Consider the following 24,798-nt stretch of genomic DNA (forward strand, 5'->3'; position numbering starts at 1 on the left):
CCCCGTTTGCAAGAACTTGTTAAAAAACAATCAGAGGACAGTCGCAGGCTACCAACCCCATTTTAGTGGTTCATGCAAGCCTGTGCTTTCTACAACCATCCTTGGGTTCCAGCACAACTCCCTCTACAATTTGGGTCTCCTTATTTGCCTACTGTAGCATCCAGGGAAATTTCATTTTTCTGGCACATTTTGGCCCAGTAATGAAAAGCCCTGGCAAAGCAATGGGACTGGAGGAGCAGGAGCTGCTGCAGCTCAGATCTGCAAGGTAGTGGCTGAGATACCATCTTTGTCAGAGACCCTGGAATTCAAACCCCAATCTGTGACACCCACAGGCAGAGAACCAGGCTGCAGAAAGACTAGCCACGTACCTGCTCCAGCTCACTCTGAGTCTGACCATGAGATTCCTAACAAGGCACTGGATGACCTGAGAGGACAAATGGAGGCCACAAGCCCCTGATGGGAGAGCTATAAACCTCCCGTTTCCTGTAGGGCCTTGTCTTCGCAACAATATTCTTTGTACCTTTCCCCTGGACTTCCTTGCTTAACCCCTGCACTGCTGCTTCTGTTTTGGACCTCCCACCTCTGAACCCCTGCCTCACTCCCATATCACCCCTGCCTTGGACCTTCCTGCCATTCCTCCAGCCTTAAACCTTGCTTACCCTCTCTCATATTTTGGATTTCCCAGCTCCTGACCTGGACTCACTTGGACTCAGATTGGCACCCAGTGTGACACTCAACTTTGGCTTCTGGACTTATGATATAACCCCCTCAGCTTCTGAATTCAAGCCAACCATGTCTGAGTTGTACCTGTGACAATCTTGCTCAAGACAGCATTACGGATACTTTATCTCAGAGCATAAAGATACTTTCTATTCTTTATAATTCTTAATGTTTTATGCCTTTTAACTGCTGCTGGACACTAAGCTGATTTTTTTTGGCAATAGGGATACAGACTGATTTTTAGCTCTCTTTCTTTTGTGGCAACAGTTAATGTAGAGTCCATCATCCAGGCTTATTTTGAACTATTTATTCCCCCGTGTGCATTGTGCACTACTTTGCACTTATCAACACTGATTTTCATCTCCAGGTTTTTTGCCCTTTCGCTCAATTTTGCAACCAAGTTGCTAGGCATTTATTCCTCTGCACTAGACAGGGAAGGGAGGGAGGAAGGTTGTGAGAGCTCTGTTCCTATTCTGTAATTAGAAAGACATTCGCCATTGGAAGGCAGGCTGCCTCTTTGGCACTGAGAGCTGCCTCAGCTCCCTGGCTCAGACATAAAACACCCTTTGATCTGTATGCTGAGCTCAGCATTCTGCACAGCATTAGTGTCACATCCCATTGCTCCACAGATGTCAAGACAAACCTAGCGACTGGGGTAAAGCACTGTTACCTTGTTCACATGCATGCAGCTCAGACAAGCAGGCAGACACGCTGGATGTTCTAAGACATGCAGTGTTGTAAGAAAGGTATTTTAATTTACCAATACTTGAACTTCCTGGGCCCATTCCAGGCAGGCCTGGGATCCCGCCTTGTCCATTAGCCCCATTTGGTCCAATGCCTCCAGGTCCACTGATTCCAGGTCCAACACCATTAGGCCCAAATCCAGGAATTCCTGGGAAGCTCCCAGGGAACCCTGGCACTACTGGGAGTCCTTCAATGCAGAGTCTGCGGTATTCATCTGAAATGAAACAGCTGTCTTAGTGCTTTCCAACAGCCTGGTCCAACGCTCCTTGTTCATGTCAAATGAGTATAACAGAATAGCCGAGAGGCAGAGGCCAGGGACAGGGCCAAACTGGCACAAGGACATCAAAGCCTAGGTACTCAGAGAAGTCTAGTAGGAAGAAAGGGACTCTGCCTGGGGACAGAGAGTGTATTTAGAGACAGGAAGATGGGTTAGGAAGGATGGAAGCATGAGTTACCTTCTGTCAGTAATGAAGCCCTGCTGAGGTATGTGGTCTTTGCAGCCATGTGGCCAATAGATCCTGCACTGGAGTAACTAGGGGGCCAGTCTCTTCCATGTAGCAGGGCCCAGGATGTAGCAGGGCCAACCAGATATCATTGTTCAAACAAGATTTTAAATGGATTGTTGCCCTGCATTGCAAAGAAGTAAAGGGAGACCTGGGAAGGGGGAGTGCAGTCACACAGCAAGGCAGAGATAGAGACAGAAAGAGCACTCAGAGCCCAAGGGTCCCAGCTCCCAAACCCTGAGGTTGTCATTAGGTCACTCTCTAACTTATTCACCAAAAGTCTGACTGATTTTTGGGATAGGCTGAAGCTGAGGCTGAGGCAAGCAGTAAGATTATTGCCCTGCAAGAATCCTTCTGAAATGCCTTTACAAAGAGGAGATGTCCTGAGTCAGGTGATCTTAAATCTGAACTCCCCGACACTGGATGCCTGCACTACAACCATCTTCAGTGCATGTGTGTCAGTGAGTTCCCTCACAGGTCCTGTATTCTGGTGTAGGACACACACCAGGGCAGCTCACTACAGTCAGTAGCAGGTTGGACTCAGTAGGATACTGGGGATTTACTGTTTTCCTTACCAGATCCCCTGACTGGGCACATTTCAGGAGTCTGCCCAATTGCCCAGCAGCGTCCAGAGTCACAGCAGCATTGCATCTTGGTGTATTGGCCCGGGAGCTCCCCAGCGCAGCGTCCACCGATCAGAGCTGAGAAACATGTGCCAATCCGCTGGTCTGCAACAATAAGAGTGAGAGAAGCCCCACATACATGGAGGTGGAGCCTAAGAGGGGAGATCATAGAACCATAGAAAATTAGGGTTGGAAGGGACCTCAGGAGGTGATCTCAAAGCAGGAGCATCCCCAACCAGATCATCCCAACCAGCTTTGTCAAGCCTGGTCTTGAAAACTCCCAAGGATGGAACTTCCACCACCTCTCTGGGTCATCAGTCCCAGGGTTTTACTACCCTCCTAGTGAGACAATTCTTCCCAATACTTAACCTCAATTTCTCTTGCTGCAACTTGAGCCCATTGCTCCTTGTTCTGTCATCTATCACCACTGAAAACAGTCCAACTCCATCCTCTTTTGAACCTTCCCTTCAGGTAGTTGAAGACTACTGTTAAATCCCCCCTCAGTCTTCTCTTCTCCAGACTAAATAAGTTCAGTTCCCCCAGTCTTTCCTCAGAAGTCACGTCCCCCAGCCCCTTGCCATTTTTGTTGCCCTCTGCTGGACTCTCTCCAATTTCTCCACATCCTTTCTGTAGTGGGGGGCCCCAAACTGGACCCAGTACTCCAGATGTGGCCTCACCAGTGCTGAATAGAGGGGAATAATCACTTCCCTTGACCTACTGGCAACACACCTACCAATGCAGGCCAGTGTGCCATTAGCCTTCTTGGCAACTAGGGCACACTGCTGGCTCATATTCAGCTTACTCTCCACTGTAACCCCCAGGTCCTTTTCTGCAGAGCTGCTGCCCAGCCAGCCAGCCCCCAGCCTGCACCGGTTCATGGAATTGTTCCATCCTAAGTGCAGGACTTTGCACTTGTCCTTGTTGAACCTCATGAGATTCCTTTTGGGCCCAATCCTCCAATTTGTCTAGGTCACTCTGAATCCTAGGCCTACCCTCAAGTATATCTACTACTCCCCACAGCTTGGTGTCATGTGGAAACTTGCTAAGGGTGCACTCTATCCCATCTTCCAGGTCACTGTTGAAGACATTTAAGAGAACCGGCCCCAAGACCAACCCCTGGGGCACTCCATTTGATACCAGCTGCCAACTAGACACTGAGCCATTGATTATTACTGTTTGAGCCTGATGCTCCAGCCAGTTTTCTATCCACCTTACAGTCCATTCATCCAACTCATACTTCCTTAGCTTGCCTGCAAGAATGTTGTGGGAGACTGTATAAAAAGCATTGCTAAAATCAAGGTATCTCCACATCCACAGAGCCAGTCATCTCATCATAGAAGGCAATCAGGTTGGTCAAGCATGACTTGCCCCGGTGAATATGTGCTGTTTCTAATCCCTTTTCTCTCCAAGTCCTTAGAATTGGATTCCTTGAGGATCTACTCCATGATTTTTCCAGGGACCAAGGTGAGTGAGGCTGACTGGTCTGTAGTTTCCTGGATCCTCCTTTTTCCCTTTCTTAAAAATGGGAACTATGCTTGCCCTTTCCCAATCACCTGGAACGTCCCGTGAGATGCCATCACAGCACTGACTCAGCCTCCTTCCAATCAACCTTTCCAACAGGGACAGATGATGTGGATAGGGTGGCCATCGAGGTACCTCAAGAATAGAGGACAGTTGCATTTAGTGCAATTGTCCCCACCACTATGAACATCGTGTGCATCCCGAGGCGGGGGGGGGAGGCAGGTGAGCTCTCGCAGGCGGTGACAGCAGCATGAGCAGTGGGGTGTGGCGGTGGCAAGCAGGGAGCTTCTGCAGGCAGCCGCAGCGGTGTTTGGTGGGTGGGGGTGGGGTGTGCCAAGCAGTGAAAAATAGAGGACATAAAGGTGTCTGGTTTCATATCAATAGAGGACCGAGGACCAGAAAACCAGACTGTGCTCTTTAAAACCAGACAAATGGCCACCCTAGATGTGGAATGGGAGAGGCATGTTCAGAGAAATAGCACAAAAAAAATGTACATCGGGCAGACTGCTTTCACTCTTGCCCCCAACTCCTCCCCTTCTACCTTCTAGCTTGCAGGGTGCAGGGGCAGGCAAGGTGTGCTAGGAATTGTAGTCCTCTAAAGTGACAGTGGAAGTCTTTGCTCTCAGGTGAGGAAAGTTGGGGTGGGGGGAAGGGGATGAATTTCATGCCACTTTTTTTGGTCTAAACCCATGGCCTGAGGGCAAAAAACGTTGTAAATTCTCTGCCTGGCAGCAAACTCCAATGCTGCTCTACAAAACATTTTTCAGGGGCCCATTTCCCTATGGAGACTGGAATAAGGCTCATTTTACATCTAGCCTGAAACTGGATCAGAATATGTCTCTTGAAAACAGCAACATATTCCAGTGTTTTCTTTCATGGCATCTAGTCCAACCCCCTGCTCAAAGTAGGACCAGCCCCAACTAGATCATCCAATGGCAAAACAGTTAAGAGGTATGAACCTTGATCCCAACTTAGTCTTGAAGACCTGGAGTTACTTGGGCCATTTGTACATGTGCTCACCACCTTCTAAACCATATTAATTGATTTGCATCATAGATTTCAAAGCAAATTGCAATGCAAATTAAGGGTTAATAGATGATCAAGGGGGTTTCCCCCTTCTTCACAGACCAGTAACCCCTGCCCTTCAGCAAGGCTGAAGGCTTAGTCAGGATACTGATACTTAGTCATGGTGAGGTATTGTTGGCACATTTGACTTTGTACAGATGTTGCTTTGTGCCTGATAGCCTCTGTTGTGTTGCTAAAACCCAACTGAGTTTCCCTTGAGGGGACTGATTTATGTAAAAGCAATGCTTTCCTCACCTGTACATATTAATTAATACAGTTAAAATTGCCTAATTCAGACTGCCCTAGTCTGCATTAATTTTAATCCTCCTTCAATGAGAATTAGTTAATGAAATTTTAATTCAGATTATAGACATCCATGTGTATAAAGTGATGGCTGCAGTCTGGATTAAACCCAGAAAAAATGTAACATCTATAAACAGCTTTTGGTACCAAATGCCTATGTAGGTCACCAGTTTACCATTGATTTTAATAGTGAATTAGGCACCACTGTGCATTTATACATGTGGGGGGGCTGCTTAATGAAAGCCCCTGGAGTGTCTTGTGTATCCGCATCCCCATGCTTAAAAATGGAAGTGGGGGCATTTATCCACCTGACGCAGGAGGTACATGGTCCCACTAGGGGGAATGCCTTACTGGATCTGGTATTGGCAATGGGGGATGACATAGTAGGGGACCTACAGATTGGTAGCCATCTGGGGGACAGTGATCACCTAAAAATACAATTCAACATAAGGCGTCGAGTGGGTAAGGTAACTAGTAGGGTGAATGTGCTGGACTTTAGGAAAGCTGATTTCAGTGAACTCAGGCGATTAGTGAAGGACACACTACAGAGTAGTAGTTTTGAAATGATGGGAGCCCAAGAAGGGTGGCTGTGCCTTAAGGAAACTATCCTTCGAGCACAAAGCGAGACGATCCCCGTGAGAGGTAAAAGAGGGAAAGGGGCCAGGAGGCTTCCCTGGCTGACCAGAGAAATCCAGGGCAGACTAAGGGCCAAAAGGGGAGCACATAAAAAGTGGAAACAGGGAGAGATCACCAAAGAGGAATATACCTCTTCTGCTCGTGCTTGTAGGGAGGCAGTTAGACAGGCCAAAGCTACCATGGAGCTGAGGATGGCAACCCAAGTAAAAGACAATAAGAAATTGTTTTTTAGATATATAGGGAGTAAAAGGAAGGCCCAGGGAGGAATAGGACCTCTGCTAAATGGGCAGAAACAATTGGTGACGGACAGAGGGGACAAGGCTGAACTCCTCAATGAGTTCTTCGCCTCAGTGTTCCTAAGCGAGAGGCATGACAAGTCTCTCACTGGGAGTGTAGGGAGGCAGCAGCAAGGCACCAGACTTCCGTGCATGGACCCTGAGGTGGTGCAGGGTCACTTGGAAGAACTGGATGCCTTTAAGTCGGCAGGCCCGGATGAGCTCCATCCGAGGGTACTGAAGGCACTGGCCGACATCATTGCAGAGCCACTGGCGGGAATATTTGAACGCTCGTGGTGCACGGGTCAAGTCCCGGAGGACTGGAAAAGGGCCAATGTGGTTCCCATTTTCAAGAAGGGGAGGAAGGAGGACCCGGGCAACTATAGGCCAGTTAGTCTCACCTCCATCCTTGGCAAAGTCTTTGAAAAAATTATCAAGGCTCACATTTGTGAGAGCCCGGCAGGACAAATTATGCTGAGGGGAAACCAGCATGGGTTCGTGGCAGGCAGATCGTGCCTAACCAATCTAGTCTCTTTTTATGACCAGATTACAAAACACCTCGACGCAGGAGGAGGGGTGGATGTCGTATACTTGGACTTCAGGAAGGCCTTTGATACAGTATCCCACCCCATACTGGTGAACAAGTTAAGGGGCTGTGACTTGGATGACTGCACAGTCCGGTGGGTGGAGAATTGGCTGGAGGGTCGCACCCAGAGAGTCATGGTGGATGGGTCGGTTTCGACCTGGAAGGGTGTGGGCAGTGGGGTCCCGCAGGGCTCGGTCCTTGGACCGATACTCTTTAATGTCTTCATCAGCGACTTGGATGAGGGAGTGAAATGTACTCTGTCCAAGTTTGCAGATGACACTAAGCTATGGGGCGAAGTGGACACGCCGGAGGGCAGGGAGCAGCTGCAAGCAGACCTGGACAGGTTAGACAAGTGGGCAGAAAACAACAGAATGCAGTTCAACATGGAGAAATGCAAAGTGCTGCATCTAGGGAGGAAAAATGTCCAGCACACCTACAGCCTAGGAAATGACCTGCTGGGTGGCACGGAAGTGGAAAGGGATCTTGGAGTCCTAGTGGACTCCAAGATGAACATGAGTCGGCAGTGTGACGAAACCATCAGAAAAGCCAATGGCACTTTATCATGCATCAGCAGATGCATGACAAATAGGTCCAAGGAGGTGATACTTCCCCTCTATCGGGCGCTGGTCAGACCGCAGCTGGAGTACTGCATGCAGTTCTGGGTGCCGCACTTCACGAAGGATGCGGATAACCTGGAGAGGGTCCAGAGAAGGGCCACTCGTATGGTTAAGGGCCTGCAGGCCAAGCCCTACGAGGAGAGACTAGAGAAACTGGACCTTTTCAGCCTCCGCAAGAGAAGGTTGAGAGGCGACCTGGTGGCTGCCTATAAGTTCATCAGGGGGGCACAGAGGGGAATTGGTGAGTATTTATTCACCAAGGCCCCCCCGGGGGTTACAAGAAAAAATGGCCACAAGCTAGAAGAGAGCAGATTTAGATTGGATATTAGGAGGAACTTCTTCACAGTTCGAGTGGCCAAGGTCTGGAATGGGCTCCCAAGGGAGGTGGTGCTCTCCCCTACCCTGGGGGTCTTCAAGCGAAGGCTAGATGTGTATCTAGCTGAGGTAATGTAGGCCCAGCACTCTTTCCTGCTTATGCAGGGGGTCGGACTCGATGATCTATTGAGGTCCCTTCCGACCCTAGCATCTATGAATCTATGAATCTAAAGCTCATTGAATGAGCATTAGATGCACTGCCCCCGCCACCACTTTTAAGTGTGGGGACACTGATACACGAGATGCCGGAGGCTGCTGGAGCACTGTAATAACCATGCTCCAGCAGACTCAATTAATCAAGGCTGCTCCAATGCACTGTAATTATGGTGCATTGGAGCAGCCTCCCTGCTCATGTATAGGCACCCCAAGATAGGAGAAAGGTACCTAAACACCATTGTGAACCTAGCCCCAAGTACTTACTTGGACTCTTAGGTCACATCCACAGAGTGTGCATGTATGGTTTGAGCTGCCACAAAATGCACCCCACACACATGATTTGGTTCTCTGTGCTGCATATGTGCAGCGTGGAGCCACATTAAGATACTAAGAAATCCTGGTATCAAAAAAAGTGCACGGAAATAAAGTGGGAGCAGCATGTGCAACCTGAAAGTGAAGCCTGGCCATGCACCCAGAATGTTGTCACTGGATCTAATTTGTGCTGATTTTTCTCATGCAGCAACCACACGCTCTTCCTCAAGGGGACATGGCCTTAGGCGCCATAAGTATCCATTGACAGCCCACAAAGTATCCATTGAATGGGAGTGGTGGATGTTCAACTCCTCTGTTGTAAGGCTACCCATAGCAATTTGAGCTACTTGGAAGATAAAGAGCTGTTTTAGGGTAATGTCATGCTGTAATTTATTGTGAGCAAAGCAGGTGCATCCATTTTTCCCCTATAGACCCATTCTCTTTCCAGACATACTGCCAGGATTCATCTGATCTTTCTTGACCTTCCCATTTGGAGTTCATACATATATTTTCAGGTACCTCTCACCTTCATATTCACAACTCCAAAGACCAAAAACCATATTTACCTGAATCCAAGCTGACTTTGAATTTAAGATGACCATCCCCCCACCCCATAATTAGATTATATACATGGAAAATTTATACATTTGTTATAATTTTTCATACATAGAATCTACATTCATCATACCACAACTGCTACAATGGAGAAAGCAATTGCAGGGAGGGAAACGGTAGGGGCAAGAAGCAGGGAGGGTAAGCAGCTTGAGCACTGCCCCCTGCCCCCACCACTTGTTCCCCCTGCCTCCCCCAGTGTCTGCACACATAGGCCCCAAGTTTTGTTTTTGCTAGTGGGTGCTTGCAGACATAACCCCACCCCGCTCATCCAAAACAGTGCTTTACTTTAGCGATCCTGCACTGAGCTGTGTGTATGTCCAGAAAAGGTAGGGCATTACTTCAACCTGGCTCTGCAGCATCTGTAAAGATTAGGCACTTTGGGGGGAGGGGGTGTTGCCACTTTTATCTAATAAGCTGATTGAATCAGCTTTAGTTAAAAGCACTAAAAAGCCCTATTGAAGCATGTGATCTATGTAAACACTGCAGAACTAGGTAAAGAGCAGGATATTTTTCTTCTTCTTTTTTTTTTTATGTCTGCAAACACTAAAAACCATAATGGCTGTGGCTCATGGGTGCTGTGCACCTGCTAATTTTTTTTGATGAGAGTTTGACCCCCAGAGCACCCACAGAGTCAATGCCTATGTTTGCATGCCTGGGCACCTGATCCCTCCATAGTACCTGAACCCCTTCTGCCTGATCCCCCTTGCCACCTTCCCTCCACTCAGGGCCGGATTATGACAGGGTGGGGCCCTAAGCTAGGGGTTCCCAACCTTTCTATGCTGTGGCCTGGCAAACTCCAGATCAGAAGTGGCCGTGGCCCAGCAAAGTGTGTACCACTGCACAGAGCCTCGCAGCCAGAATTTCTGGCCCAAACACAAGTAAAGATACTTTCACACCCTGGGTGGGGGTTGGGCCCAAACCTCAACTAGAGCTGCCGCGGTCCTGCGGGAGGAGTTGCAGCCTCTCTGCCCAGCTCTATGGGGCCGTGGTTTGCCAGTCCATGGTCACTTCTGGTCTGGCAGCCAACCCTTCACGGCCCAAGGGTTGGTTTAGAGGCCCCTCATAATGTGAGGCCCTAAGCTCAAGCTTACTTAGCTTATGCCTAAATCTGGCACTGCTCCCACTGCCTCTGCCCCCTTCTCTATACTGCACGGGAGAGTATTAGCACTGTTTGTGCTGTGACACACTACTGCACAGTATTAGGCTACTGAGCAGTTAGCATCTTGCGTAGACATGCTCCTAGAGTCTCACAGGGTTAGACTATTGTAGGTTCTGGCCTCTGCTGAAATTCCACAGATTTAAGTTTTGTTTTAAGACCTGTCTACATTTCCTAAGTTCAGGTCAGGTGTTAAATGCCCCAAAGATGTTTCCTGCTTCATTTGGACTTTTTGTTCCCAACCCCAAGTCCATAACAAAGTGCCTCAGTGCTCCTGGCTCAACTACTACATCACACTAGTTTCAAGATGCCCAACAGGGCCTACTCATTGCTGTGCCAGGAGCCTCCCTGAGGAAATCCCTGGCAGTTCTCTTCCCCTTTGCAGCTCCAGTACATGAGGCAGTGGCCACAGCTGGGATGCTGGTGGTGACACAGCAGCCAAAGGAACATTGGTAGTGGCAGCTGCTATTTTTGTACGACCTTCCCCATAGTCATGCCATGGCCCGGGACTGCTTTCTTATTGATAGAAGCTGTCAGCATAATGTCTGAGAAGTGCTCTCACAGCTGCTGCATCACATTGCATGAGATCTACAAGGTTTTAACTCTGAATTTCACATTAACCACCCCATCTCCCATTCTCTCAGTCTCCATTCAGATGTATCTGAAATCTCAGTTTGGACCTTTCTCTACCGCTCTTACCACATCTGTGCAGGCTCCATGTATATGTCATTCCCTTCAGAGTGCATTGTGGTTGCACATTTTCTATATTTGCCACTGATGGGGATGAGAAATGGTGGCCCTAAGCAAGGGGTAGCCAACCTGTGGCACTGATGCCACAAGTGGCATGGGCAGCCTGTGTGTGCCACACACCAGATCAGGAAAGGGATAGGCAGCACAACAGCAGATAGGACAGGAAGCAGAAAGTAAAACAGCAATTTGGGCAGAGAGCACAGGGGAATAAAGCAGAAAGCAGAGAATTAGACCAGCCAGAGAGTACATTGTTGTAGACAGGGCAGGGAAAGCGGATCAGAGTGGCAATTGGAGAAGGTGCAGGGTTAATTTGTGATACACCTACGAAAAAAGTTGGCCTCTCCTGCTCTAAGCCATAGTTTCCTCTCCCTGGATCCAAACTGATCCCTAGTGCAAGCTGGAACAGATTCAGGTTGCTTTAATTTATGCCAACTGGAACAGTTCTAGAGTGTCCAGTTTACTGCCTGGGAGCTAGTAGAGCCCATTTGATTTTAATTCTTCCCATGTGTGCTGACTGTAATGGTTACACCAGAAAGAACTTGTATGACAACACACTGGAGAATTCTCAGGTGCCCCTTTAAGAGAGCTGCAAGCGACTCAACACTGCTCTGTGAGTGACCTTTGCATGGGCTGAGGGCCTAGCTGTTATGGCTGTGCAAAATTTCACTGGCCATTTCATTTCAACACTGTTTCAACTTATCTTGAGGTTGAAACAGCAAAATTGAAATGAAACAAAAGGCTTTGAAACAGCCTCGAAAAATAACGAGGCTAGTTGAAATGTTTCAAAAGTCGAAACTTTTCAACCATAACTCTGGGGATGGGAAGTCAGCCCAGCTGGGCTGAGTTCCTTTTCCCAGTGTGATGGTCATGCTGGGGAAACAAAGTCAGCTCAGCTGGGCTGAGTTTCCCCAGCCTGATCATGGGGCTGATGTTGGGAACTCAGCCCAGCTGGGCTGAGTTTCTTTCCCCAACACAATGGTTGGGCGAAACATCAAAACAGCCGAAATTAAATTTGATACAAAACACTGGTCCGTCCAGACCTTGAAATTGTTGGAATGGAACAGTGCCATTTTGCACAGCCCTACTAGCTGCATGAATCTAAAGAATGCATAGCCTGACTAGGATGATTGTGAAAAATGACCATAAAGGGAACTCAATTACATGGAACATGCAATCAAAATACTGCATGAGCTACTCTACTACCACAATTGAATTCTGTCAGGGTAACTCCGAGCAGTGATCTATCTGGTCAGCAAGAGTCAGCAAGAGTAATAAAACACCCAGAGATGAAATCTATCTGGCTTGCAGATGAGTCTTCCCGATGCTGAAATGTATACAAGTGGCTTTGTTTCATTTTTGTCTGGATCTCCTGCTTGCTCTCCCTCTTTGGCTCTCTCTCTTTTTCACACACACACACACACACACACACACACACGGAGTTGGACATGATGCGGGATGGCCAGGGTGAGGGTGAATTTATACTCGTGTTGGTGTAGACTTTGTAAAGGAACACCTTGAGAGGCTGAACCAAATGCTTTTTAAAGGAGTCCAGAGTAGGTGCTTGCATCACCTCTGGAGGGAGTCTATTCCAGACCTTGGGGGCTCGGACAGTAAAGAAGTACAGGTCCAAGGACGGAGCCCTGGGGGACACCACTGGTCACGGCACACCACAATGATTCACTTCCATTAACCACCACTCCAAGTCTGGCCTCAGAGCCAATTCCCCAGCCATCGGACTGTGATGTAGCCGAGGCCACAGTTGGCCAGTTTTTCCAGGAGGAGATCATGGGACACCAAATCAAAGATTTTTTAAAAATTCAGATATATGATGTCACTCTCTTCTCCCTTGTCCAGGTGAAATGTCACCTGGTCATAGAAGGAAATGAGATTGGTCAGCAAGACCTACCCACAACAGACCTGTGCTGGCTGTCCCTCAGGGTGTTGCCATCATCCAGCTTGTCAATAATGGTCTCTTTGATAATTTTTTCCAGAATCTTTCCAGGGATTGAGGTCAAACCGATTGGCTTGTAGTTCCCCAGATCTACTTTCCTCTCTTTCTTGAAGATGGGCACCACATTGGCCTTCTTCCAATCTTCAGGTACTTCACCTAAGTCAGCGGGTCCTGACAGATTGCACCCAGAGTACTTAAGGAGCTGGCAGGAGTCATAGCCCAGCCACTAGAAAAGATATTCAAAAACTCCTGGCGCTCAGATGAAGTACCTGAAGTACCTGAATGATAGTCCCATTTTCTTGGATGCCTCAGTAAAGGCATTGATGATTGCCTGAAGGTCCATTTCTCAGTGTGCACACACTACAGTATTATCACCATAGTGGAGCTAAATGATTGAGGTTGGGGTGGTCTTGGTTTTGGCTCAGAGACAGATGAGGTTAAACAGCTTACTGTCTATTCAGTAGTTTAGCTCCACTCTAACTGGAAGCTTGTTGGTGGTCAGATGTAGCATTGCAGCAAGGAATACTGAGAAGAGTGTTGGAGTGATTCTGTACCCTTGCTTAACTCCTGTTTTACCCTCAAAGGGATCTGGGATAGATCCATTAGTGAGAACCACCACTTGCATACTGTCATGAAGCAGGCAGAGAATGGTGACAAATTTAGCTGGGCATCCATACTTCAGAAGGATCCTCCACAACACTTCTCAGCCAACAGAGTTGAAAGCTTTAATGAGGTCAAAGACAGCTATGTAGAGAGGCTTATGTTGTTCCTGGCATTTCTCCTGCAGCTGGCAAGCTGTGAAGATCATGTCAGTTGTACCTCTTGATGCCCTAAAGCCACACTGAGATTCTGGGAGGAAGCAAGTGGAACGAGATGGTTCAGGAGAATTCTTGCAATGATCTCTCCTGTGGTGGACAGCAAGGTGATCCCTCTGTAGTTTCCAGTCAGGCTTGTCTCCTTTTTTGAAGATTGTCACAATAATGGCATCCCTGAGGTCATCTGGGATTTCCTCATCATTCCTTAAGAAGGAGGCATGAAGCTGTGATGTGAGCTCCTCTCCCCACTGCTTGAAGATTTCTGTGGGGATTCCATCCACTTCAGATGCCTTGTCTTTCTTCATCTGCTTGATGGCTTTCCTTACCTCCTTGAGGGTTGGAGGGATTCTGAGATCATCTCTGACTAGGTGCTGCAGGATGGAGCTGAGAACACTCTCGTCAACAACAGTCTCTATTAAGAAAGTCTTCAAAATGCTCCTTCCAACAGGCATTGATGATTCCTCTTTCCTTGATCAGATCTCCTGCATTCTTAGGTCTCAAAGGGGTTGGTCCCTGAGTGCTCGCACTGTAGATGGCTTTGGCAGCACTGAGTGAACCACAAATATCATGGGTTTCAGCAAGATATTGAATCTTCTTAACCTTGTCTTCCTACCATTTGTTCTTCATATAGTAGGTTATCTTTTGGACCTCTGCCTTGGCTTGTTGGAAATTCAATTTCTTTTGCTTGGAGTTGGTGTCATTTTGCCAAATGCAAAAGGCCTTGGGCTTGCAAGCTATCAACTATTGGCTCTCCCTGTTATTCTCATCAAACCAGTCTTGATGTTTCCTGGTAGAGAATCCAAGGCTCTCTTCACAGGTGCTGATGACGGTGGCTTTGAGGGCACCCCACACGCTGCTGACATTCTCCCATTGCTGTTAACTGGAATTCACCAGTTTTTCATTGACGCACCAGTGGAAGCAGTTGCTGTTGTATTTTTTCTTGCCTTATGGAGAGATGCTGCCAGGGGATATTTGCTGAGGCAAGATGTTGCCACCTCTCTCAATGATAGTTTTGCTTAGTCTCCAGTGGCTCCAACCTGAAGCTTTGCTTCAGTTGCTCCCTTAATATTGTCTACTATGAAAAGTCCTCACCTTTTGCTGGCCCATGACCAACAAAACTGAACAAGTAACGGTGACAGCTTGTCATGTCTACCAACAGACAGTGCTGCTCTTTTGAACTTCTGACTGTGTCACTGGAAATCAGGTATGAACCCTTGGATTTGGATGAGAAGGAGCCTGCTTCAGTGGCAGGAGAGGCCATGCCATGTGCCTCCAGAGGTGGAAAGACCGAGACCTCTGCTGCCAAGAAGAAGGGATGGGTGATAGCGGCTGTTGAGTTCCTGGGCAGAGGACTCCATCTTCTGGCTTGACCTGTTGGCTCAAGGCCCACATCTGAGATGTCATGGAAAGGCTACAGACTCATCTGGCCCTCTGACTAGTCCCATGCTGTTTATTCATGTGAGCACTAATGATGCTTCCAGCGGTAACCTTGAGCAGAGCAGAAGTGATACATGGCTCTGAGCACAAGGGTGAAGTGGATGAGGGGTCAGATAGTATTCTCACCTATCCTTCCAGTCAAGGGGAAAAGCCCAGCTAGGATCAAATGAATCCTGGAGAGCAACACGTAGCTGCATAGATGGTGCAGGGTTTGGGCTGTTTAACCAACACCAGCAGGATTTTGGCTGTTTGACTACAGGGTGGTGCTGCAAGAAGAAAGACTATGGGGAAGGGACAGCTCCCACCTGACAAAGAGATGGAAGATTGTTTTTGCATACAGACCTGCTAACCTAGTGAGGAAGTTTTAAAATTAGGTTCACCAAGGGATGGAGAAAAAAGCCTAGAGCAGATGACAAGTTAAGTTAAGAGCCAGAAGTCCTGGATAAAAACTTAGTATGGGGAGGAATTGGAAGTCCTAATACAATCAAGGAATTATGATGTGACTGGTATTATGGAGATGTGGTGGGTTAGCTGACATGACTCAAGTATTATTATGTAGGGGGATAGTTTGTTCAGGAAGGGTAGGCAAGGGAAAACAGAATGAGGTATTTTTCTATATTTAAATGAAATGCAGATATGTTCTGAACTGCAGTATGAAATGGAAGGTGAGCCTACTGGAAGTGTCTGGGCAAAGGTCAGAGGGTGGAGCAACAAGGGAGGATGTCATGGTGGGCATCTGGTATAGGCCACCAAACCAGGAACAAGACATAGATGAAGCCTTCTTTAAACAACTGACGGAAGCTTCCAAATCATAGGACCTGGTTCCCACAGGGGCCTTTAATTATTGGAACATACGTTGGGAGGGAATCACTGTCATGCTGTGTAAGTGTGAGTCATGGGTGTGCTGGAGATAACTTTTTAATAAAGAAGCCATCTGGGGAAGCTCGTCTCAATTTGCTGCTCACAAATAGGGAGGATTTGGCTGAAATGGAGAAGGTGGAAGGCAGCTTAGGTGACAGTGACCACAAAATGATAGATTTCAAGAACCTAAGGGGAGGAAGGAAGGAAACGGCAGAATAAAGACACCGGACTTCAGAAATGCAGACTCTAACAGACTCTGGAAACTGGTGAGCAGGATCCCCTCGGAGGCAAGTCAGAGGAAAAGGAGTCCAGGAGAGCTGGCGGTACTTTAAGGAGACTCTTTTAAAGATGCAGGAGCAAGCTATCCTAGAGCAACGGAAAAATGGAAAATGCAACAGCAGACCAGCCTTGCTAGACAGCAATCTTTTCAATGAATTGAAACTCAGAAAGGAATCCCACATAAAGTGGCAAAGGTCACAGTACTAAGGAAGACTATAAAAATATTGCACGGATATGGTGGGAGAAAATTAGCAAGGCCAAGTCACAATTAAAGATGCAGCTGCCAAGAGACATAAAAGGCATAAAGGCATTTTACTAGTGTGTCAAGAGGAAGAGGAAGACAGAGAAACCGCAGGTCTCTTATAGAATGCAGAAGGCAATCTTGTTATGGATGATACAGTGAAGTATTGTCATCCTTTAAGGAGGCTGTGGACAGTTTGGAAAAAGTTCACCACAGAGCAACAGAAATGATCATGGGCCAGTGAGACAAGGCTGAAGAGAAAAGGCTAAGAACTAAAGTTATTCAGTCTGCAAAAGAGAGGACTAAGAAGAGATTTGATAGCAGTTCTCAAATACCTGGAGGATGATTCATAGATAGATGTAGGGTTGGAAGGGACCTTGTAGATCTTCTAGTCCGACCTCCTGCCCTGGGCAGGAGAGAAAACTGGGCTCTAATAACCCCAGCTAGGTAAATGTCGAGCCACTTCTTAAAGACCCCAGGGTAGGAGCCAGCACGACCTCCCTTGGAAGTTGGTTCTAGATCCTAGCTGTACTGACAGTGAAGTAGTGCCTTTGGATGTCTAGTCTAAACCTACTCCCTAACAACTTGTGGCCGTTATTCCTTGTTACTCCAGGAAGTGCTTGGGGGGAAAAAATGTCTCTCCTAAACCCCACTGGTCCCCCCCTAGTAAGTTTATAGATGGCCACCAGGTCCCCCCTCAGCCTTCTCTTGTGAAGGCTGAACAGGTTCAGGTCCCGTAGCCTCTCCTCATAGGGTCTGCCCTGCTGTCCCTGGATCATGCAAGTGGCCATCATTTGGACCCTCTCAATGCTGTCCACATCCCTCCTGAAGTGTGCTGCCCGGAACTGGACACAGTGCTCCAGCTGTTCCCTGACCAGTGTCACACAGAGGGGGAGGATCACCTCCTTGGACCTGCTCATGATGCATCTGTGGATGCAGGACAAGGTACGGGTAAGCCCTACTGACTGTGTTCTTGCATTGTCAGCCCATGTTCATCTTGGAGTCAATAATGACTCCAAGATCTCTTTCTGCCATCGTGCTTTCGAAAAGGGAGTTCCACAGCCTATAGGTATGCTGGTGGTTCCTACTACCCAAGTGCAGCACCCTGCACTTGTCAGCATTGAATCCCATCCTATTTTCATTTGCCCACCCCTGTAACCTGTCCAGGTCCTGCTGTAATCTGTCCTTCCCTTCTAGCATGCCCACCTCACCCCAAATCTTGATGTTGTCTGCAAATTTAAACAGGCTGCTCTTCACCCCTTTGTCATAGAGAAGGTTGAGATTATAGAGAGGATGGAGATAAGCATTTCTCTGAGGTCATAGGGGACAAGATTAGGAGCAATGGACTTGTGCTGCAGCAGAGGAAATTTAGGTGGAGATTAAGAAGAACTTTCTGACTGTGAGGGTAGTCAAGCACTGGAACAGGCTGCCTGAGGAAGTGGGGGAATCTCCATCCCCAGAAATTGTCACAATCAGGTTGGAGAACTGGGGGTTTTGTCATTTGTCTTCTTTTCCCAGGATAATTTAAGATGAAACCCAAGGAAAGGTGAATTCTGTCTGCTTGGCCCTTCTAAGGGCTGCAGAACTGCCAGGTGTAAGTGGAAGAGAACATTTCTTCTTGCAACCCTTTTCCTTTAAGTGAGCAGCAATGACAGTTTTCATGATATTTTCCAGACCTGGGTTAACTCTTCTTCATCCCACTGGCAATGTTTTCAGGCTCTGGGCTGGAACCTATGGCCCACACTGAACCTCAAAGGCAGTAAAACACATGCTGATAAGTCAGCGGAAGACACAGAAATGTCTGTTGTGAGATTCCTTACAGATTTCCCTTGCTAACTTGTGCTTCCCACTTCCCTTCTTTCAGGGAGAGGTATGTTAAGGATCTATGTATCTGTCATGTTGAGTCAGTGGAGATCAGTCAATATTTCCAAACAGAAGCATCAGCACTTGTGAACAGGAGGAGGCAGTGTGGGAGTCTGGCCATCTAATTACACTTTGTAGGCAACTGGTTGCTGGATGAATGCAAGCTGGCTGAAGCTCCAGGTAATCATCAGGATGCTTCATAATGGTTGCTCCTTTTTGTTTTCTATCCTCCAGGTGACAGATGATAATGGTATGAATAATTATGTGATGAATCAAGATTCTGCATGATAATATTATGATTCTATTACAACCAGTAATGATGTCGTTATGGCTCAGTCCTGCTCCCATTGTAATCAATGCTTTCAAGAGAAACCAGTTCAGGCCAGGAGAGAAATAAATCACATGCTGAAGTCCTGTGAGTCCCACATGAGACTCACAGTACACTTGGATTCCACAGCCCTTGCAAAAGCTGTTTGGCTCTGGCATATAGGGCTGGATAGCCAATAGCCAAGGTTGTGGGACTCAGTCCTGCACCTGCCTAGCACAACTTGGATTCAGAGAGGGTCCTTCAACTGAAAAAAAACAAACGCAGTTAATTCAGCTCTTTCCCTGGTTATTGAAGTAAACTAATGAGGGGGAAAGTCCAGTCTGATTTGTTTTTAATGGTTTTATAGCTGCGTTTGCCAGCAGGTTGACATTTTCCTTAAATATAATTGAAATTAATTGCACTGGGGCTGTTTGATCTGTGGCTTCTATGTACATTTTCATCTCTAATCACAGCTCAGTGACTTGCAGAGGACAGTGACCCCTTTTTAAAGCCAAAGTGATTAAGCCAACTGGGCCTTGAATCAGACACATTTTTTAAATCACTTTATTGCACTAATTTGATAATGAATCATTTCTTATAGGGAGTTTCTTCCAGGAAAAAAGAGAAAACATGGGACAGGGAGCCAGGGGCTCTTGGCTCTTAATACTAGTGCTGACACCAACTCACCCCTGGTACTTTGGATGCAAGAATCATTATTAAACAGTTGCCATTCATTCTCCTTGGGCAATAGGGCTGTGCGAGGCTTTGGACAGAGCTTTGGATCCAGAGAAACTTTGGACACTCTGGGGTCCAAGGCAGCACGTCTGAGTAGAAGCGCTGGTCTCGTTCAGCTTCCCGAAGCAGTTCGGAGCCGCCTTGGAGATCCCGCCATAGGGTATATAATGAGGAAACAATAAAATATCTATAACTTTGTTGTGTTTGGCTGATTTGGATGAAATTTTTGGGTGGGGGGGGGTAGACTGCAGAGAGAATGAAGCCTACCAAGTTTCAAGAAGAGCGGTGCAGGGGTTTGGGGGGAACAGCACCCCAAATTCTTGAAAGCAAAACTCACGTCATGTCTCTGTGTTACAACATAGGGGTTGAAAACTGCAGGGCTGGTAGCTCTTACTGAGGCCACAAAGCCTGCCAAATTTCAACAAGATCAGTGCAGTGGTTTGGGGGAACTGCCCCTCAAGCTGCGGACAAGCAAGACTGGTGCCCTGGGTGCTGTGGGACTGACTGTGTCTGTCTTGGGGCGGGAGGGGACACACCGCTGCAGGCCTGGCTGCTACGCTGCTGTGTTCCCAGTTACCATCAATCATTCATGATTCACTCAGGAACCAGCTCAATACCCAGGACCTGGCTACTACATAATGACTTAACGAGCATCCATTAGCACCTACCAAACCAGGCTAAGGAGAGAAAAGAATCAAGACAGACAATCAACTGCCCCAGGACTGAGACAGTCTTGGCAGGAGTTTTGTCTGTCAGCAGCTAGGGGTGCAGGGCCCCAGGACCCCCCCGCACCGATCTCCTCAACAGCTGGCAGGCGTCACAGCAGGGGCCACCATCCCTGCAGCTGTCACCCTGCTGCGCCTTAACACACACAGTGTCACGAGTTTTGCTTGTCCACAGCTTGAGGGCAGTTCCCCCCAACCCCCTGCACCGATCTCCTTGAAACGTAGCTAGCTTTGTGGCCTCAGTAAGAGATACCAGCCCTGCAGTTTTGACCCCCCCTGTGGTGTAACACACAGTCCTGACACGAGTTTGGCTTTCAAGAATTTGGGGTATAGTTTCCCCCAAACCCCTGCCCCAAAATTCTTGAAACTTGGCAGATTTCATGCTACCAGCAGAGGCTACCATCTCTGCATGTTTCATCAAAATCAGACAAAAAACAACAAAATTATAGATATGTCATTGATTCCCCATTATACCCTATGGCCGGATCGCTGAGGCGGCTCCGAAGCTTCGGCCGGATCAAGGCGGAAACCCGGTCCAAACCTCTGGACTGGATCACAGCCTTCTGAAGCAGCCAGATCCGAAGCCGGATCAGATTGCTGCAGACTCGTGCGGGCCTACTGGGCAAGGCTCTGGATGCTTCACAGCAAACTAGGGCAGGCTGATGAAGCATTTGGAAAAGCTGCAAGTGATACCATGCTTCATATAAAAGGTTAATTAAGGAAAGGGATGCAGATTGAGCCAAACCTTGCCCTAGAACCAGCAAGTAGATCCGTATGGTTGATGCTGCTGAATGAACGTAGCACTGTAATGTGTTGCCATGGGCCCATGCTGTGCTCTGAAGAGGACACTATTCTCCAACCCCCATCTCACTCTTTAGTAGGACTTCCTCAATGTACACATTTATCCTACACTGTAATAGCTGGCCAGTGAACCAAGAAAGGACACTGGGCTTGTGCTGACATCTGCTCCCTCAGGCAGGCATGTTGCTTAGGCGGTGCTGAGTTGGTATAGTGGAGGGAGAGATCCATCCCTTATTAATTTGAACATACTTGATTTATTTGCTTTTTTCCTGAAGCTTTTATTGTTCATATAAGTCTCCCTCACAAAATAAGGTCAAAACTAATTTTCTTCCCAGTTGGCTGGTTTGACCTGTAGCAGAGACAGAGATGGATGGAAGGAACAGTAAGCCCATTTAGTCCATCCCTGGCCTCTTGCCAAGACCTCCCATGTTTCAGAAGATACATGTTGTAGGCCTGCATGGTGTTATTTTGCCTGATTTATACAACCATTAACTTGACAGATTTGTACCGCAATCTCACTGCATCATATCATCTTCAAGGCACAAAATTCCACCTGATCTTAGAGAAACCTGGCTGGGAGAGATAAAGGCAGGTCATTGTTTCTTGAGGCAGCAGTTTCTCAGTTAGGGAAAGGGGATAAAAAGGCTGTGGCTGCTTGCACAATACTGCCAAAAATTATTAGAGAGATCCTGAGAGTTTAGTAATACATGCTTGTCATGTGGGAATAGAGATTAATTGAATTGTATTTGGTGGCATATAGGAAGAGAGTCAAAATAACATGATGGAGAAATGGATTAAAATAAATATATAAATAAAATCCAAAATGTGAAAGTTCTGTAACTGAAGATTTTCTGAATTAAATTATTTCAATTTTGGAAATTAAGGTTTTGACTGTAAACAGAGAAAAAACTGGAAAACACAAAAGCTTTTTATTAATGAGAGGGCTGCATTGCTCTTTTGAGGAATAAAAGCTGCGCATTCCCAGGGAAGAACAGTTAGGGGTAAGTGATTCTCTCTCCTCCACAGATCCCTACCCACAGGAACCAAGAAGCCCATGGGATCAAACAAAAAATTGGAGCAAAACCAGACAATGAAAATCAAAGTGCAAGGGGATTATTTCTTGAACACTAGCGGGAAAGATGCTCTGAACCTAATGCTCCCTTAAAGCCATGTAAATCAAACTAGTTACACTGGACTTAAATGAATAGCATTGGACGAGGACTGACCTTTTTGTTGGGTAGAAAATTCTTTGTGTTTGAATTTCTTCTATTCCAAAGTGGAACAGAAACAAATATACGTATTTCTTTATGTATATCAAACGTGTGCACACACACCATTACATAAATAAACACATATACACACACTTACATATTTATGCATATTTTTTTTCCTTATATGAAATGACATTTTAAATGAAAAGAGAGGAGATTATCCTTGTTAGTCTGAAGCAAGACAGAAGGCAAAGAAGGGTGGTACCTTAGACTAACTGGTTCAGAAAGACACAAGCTTTTATAGGCAACAGCCTTCTTCATTAGTTGCCTTTAAATGAAAGGCAATTTCAAATTGGAAAATCAGAATATTCTGAAATGGATGAGGGCCACTTAGTTAAACTGTATCTGCCATCGTGACCAGGGGCTCCCTCACTGCACTATCCCCATAACTCAGTGGGAAGACTGGCATGGTAGACCCCGCATTATGGTTCATAGAAAGGAAAGGAGGCTGGTAGCACCATTTCTCCATTACAGAGCAAACTGAATACAAATCAAGTTTTTCCCCCAGATTACTTCCTTAAAAATTCTATGATTTCTGGGGCCCATAGACCTCATTTGTAATTTTCCCTCCTGCAAAGAGGAGGTACACCTTGGGCAGATCAAGAAATTTTAAAGGCGTGGTGCAAGTGGTATGTATGATGCCTTATCAAACAACACAATGCATATTTTCTCCAATTAAAAAGAAACTAGAAGCTTTACTATTATGGTAGGGGCCTAGTGCTATATTATTCTAAGATCCAAGCAAAAACAAATATAACGGAGGCCGTGGTGGGCTGTCTGCCAGCTCCAGACACCTGGTGCCAGGTCATTACAGCCATAACCCCCCAGTGTGGCCACAGAGAGAACTGCTCCCTGCATCCCAACGCATGGGTCCCCAAATTGCCCCTTACTCTCCTTCATAACCCTCTCCCCCTCAAGCCCCTTAGTGTCATGATCCTCCATCTAGTCCCTCACATCCCCTTCCCCTCAGAACCCTTTCCATACTGTTCCCCCTGCCCCTACAACCACCAGCCATGGGGCAGGTGGGGGCAGGACTACAACTGCCCCATCTTTCTCCCATTCTCTTCCCCTCCCCACAGCATGTTAATAACTGGCTGCCAGTACCCTCCACTGTCAACATACAGGAACTAACAGTTGGGATCAGGAGAGGACTCATTACAGCCTCTTGCAGTGCCTCTTCCTGGGAAGACCAGTCACTCTGTATCCATCCATACTTGGCTTTACGCCACTTTGGCTGCACCACTGGCTCTGCCTCCCAGGGCCTCCATCATCTGCTGCAATGAATAACCCAGGAAAGGGTCACTCCACTTACTAGCTTCTTTGCCTATACTTTGCAAGTTACTCTCGTCTGACCCCTGCATTTCAGCCACTGCAAAGCCAGGCCTGCTTTTAACCCTGCCCCTCCCCTCCCTGCCTGATTTCTTGTGGGCTTGAATCCCCTGGGAGATGAGCACAGAAAAATTACCAGGATAATGGTAGAAGAAAGGCTAGCTCAATTAGTCGATCAAGCATTGTTAACACCTCTGAAGGGAAGAAACTTCAGTCCCTGATTCGATTCAGCAGAGATTTGGCCCAATTCGGTGGCCAAATCTCCTAATCCAAATTGAATCAGAGGAGCCTTTAATCTCTCCAAATTGAATCAGAATCCTCCAAATTGATTTGGAGAGATCTGGAAAGATTTGGTGATTCAGACATGGACACAGCTTTAAATGTTTTTTCTACATACCTCAAGGTACCAGGAGCTGGTGAATGGTGGTGCAGATGGAGCATCCCACAGGAGCACGGGGGGCTCCCCAGCGTGCTCGGCAGCAGACCCAGAAGTGGACTAGAAGCACTTCCTGCCCACTTCTGGGTCCACTGGGGAGCGCACGGGGGCACCCCTGCACCATCTGGCTCAGCAACTGGTGCCTCCTAGTTTGGGGAGGGCACTCCGGGACCCCCCATGGCTTATCGCCAAGCCAGACCAGAAGTACTTAGTAATTACTAGTTATTAGTAATTAGTACTTAGGACTAATTATTAGGTACTAATTACTAATTACTAAGTACTTCCGGTCTACTTCCAGGTCTGCTGCCAAGAGCGCTGGGGGGGCCCCCCATGCCTCCCTGGCTTGGCAATCAAGCCCAGAAGCACCAGTCGCTGAGCTGGAGGGATACGGGGGGAGTGGAGGGGAGAGAGCCCTGCACGCACCCCAGTGGACCCAGAAGTGGACTGGAAGTGCTTCTGGTCCACTTTTGGGTCTGTTGCCAAGAGTGCTGGGGAGCCCCCCACACCTCTGTGGGATGCTCCATCTGACCCACCATCACAGCATTCATGAACCCCTGCTACCTAGAGGTATGTAGAAAAAACATTTAAAGTAGTCTGTATGTCCGAATCTCTCCGAATTGATTCGGAACCTTCCAAATAGATTCAGAGAGATTAAAGGGTCTCCCGATTTGATTCGGATTCAGAGATTCAGCCACTGAATCGGGCCAAATATCTGCTGAATTGAATCAAAGACTGCAGCTTCATACAGCCCTAGCCCTTTGCAATATATTGGCAACTTGTGCTGATGCCA

At 47.3% G+C, this 24,798-nt stretch overlaps 1 protein-coding gene across 1 annotated transcript in view; it reads right to left on the reverse strand.

The window, feature by feature from the left end:
• Positions 1-24,798, reverse strand: part of FBN3 (fibrillin 3) — a 262,268-nt gene that overhangs the window by 86,166 nt on the left and 151,304 nt on the right. The window contains exons 10-11 of the mRNA XM_090027836.1: positions 2,543-2,695; positions 1,481-1,678 (exon numbers count right to left, since the gene is read on the reverse strand). Coding sequence (XP_089883962.1) covers positions 1,481-1,678; positions 2,543-2,695 — 351 coding nt within the window. The remainder of the gene's footprint in view (positions 1-1,480; positions 1,679-2,542; positions 2,696-24,798) is intronic.

The sequence above is a fragment of the Crocodylus siamensis genome, chromosome 14 (assembly GCF_052110815.1).
Source record: "Crocodylus siamensis isolate JL-2025a chromosome 14, ASM5211081v1, whole genome shotgun sequence".
NCBI lineage: Eukaryota > Metazoa > Chordata > Crocodylia > Crocodylidae > Crocodylus > Crocodylus siamensis.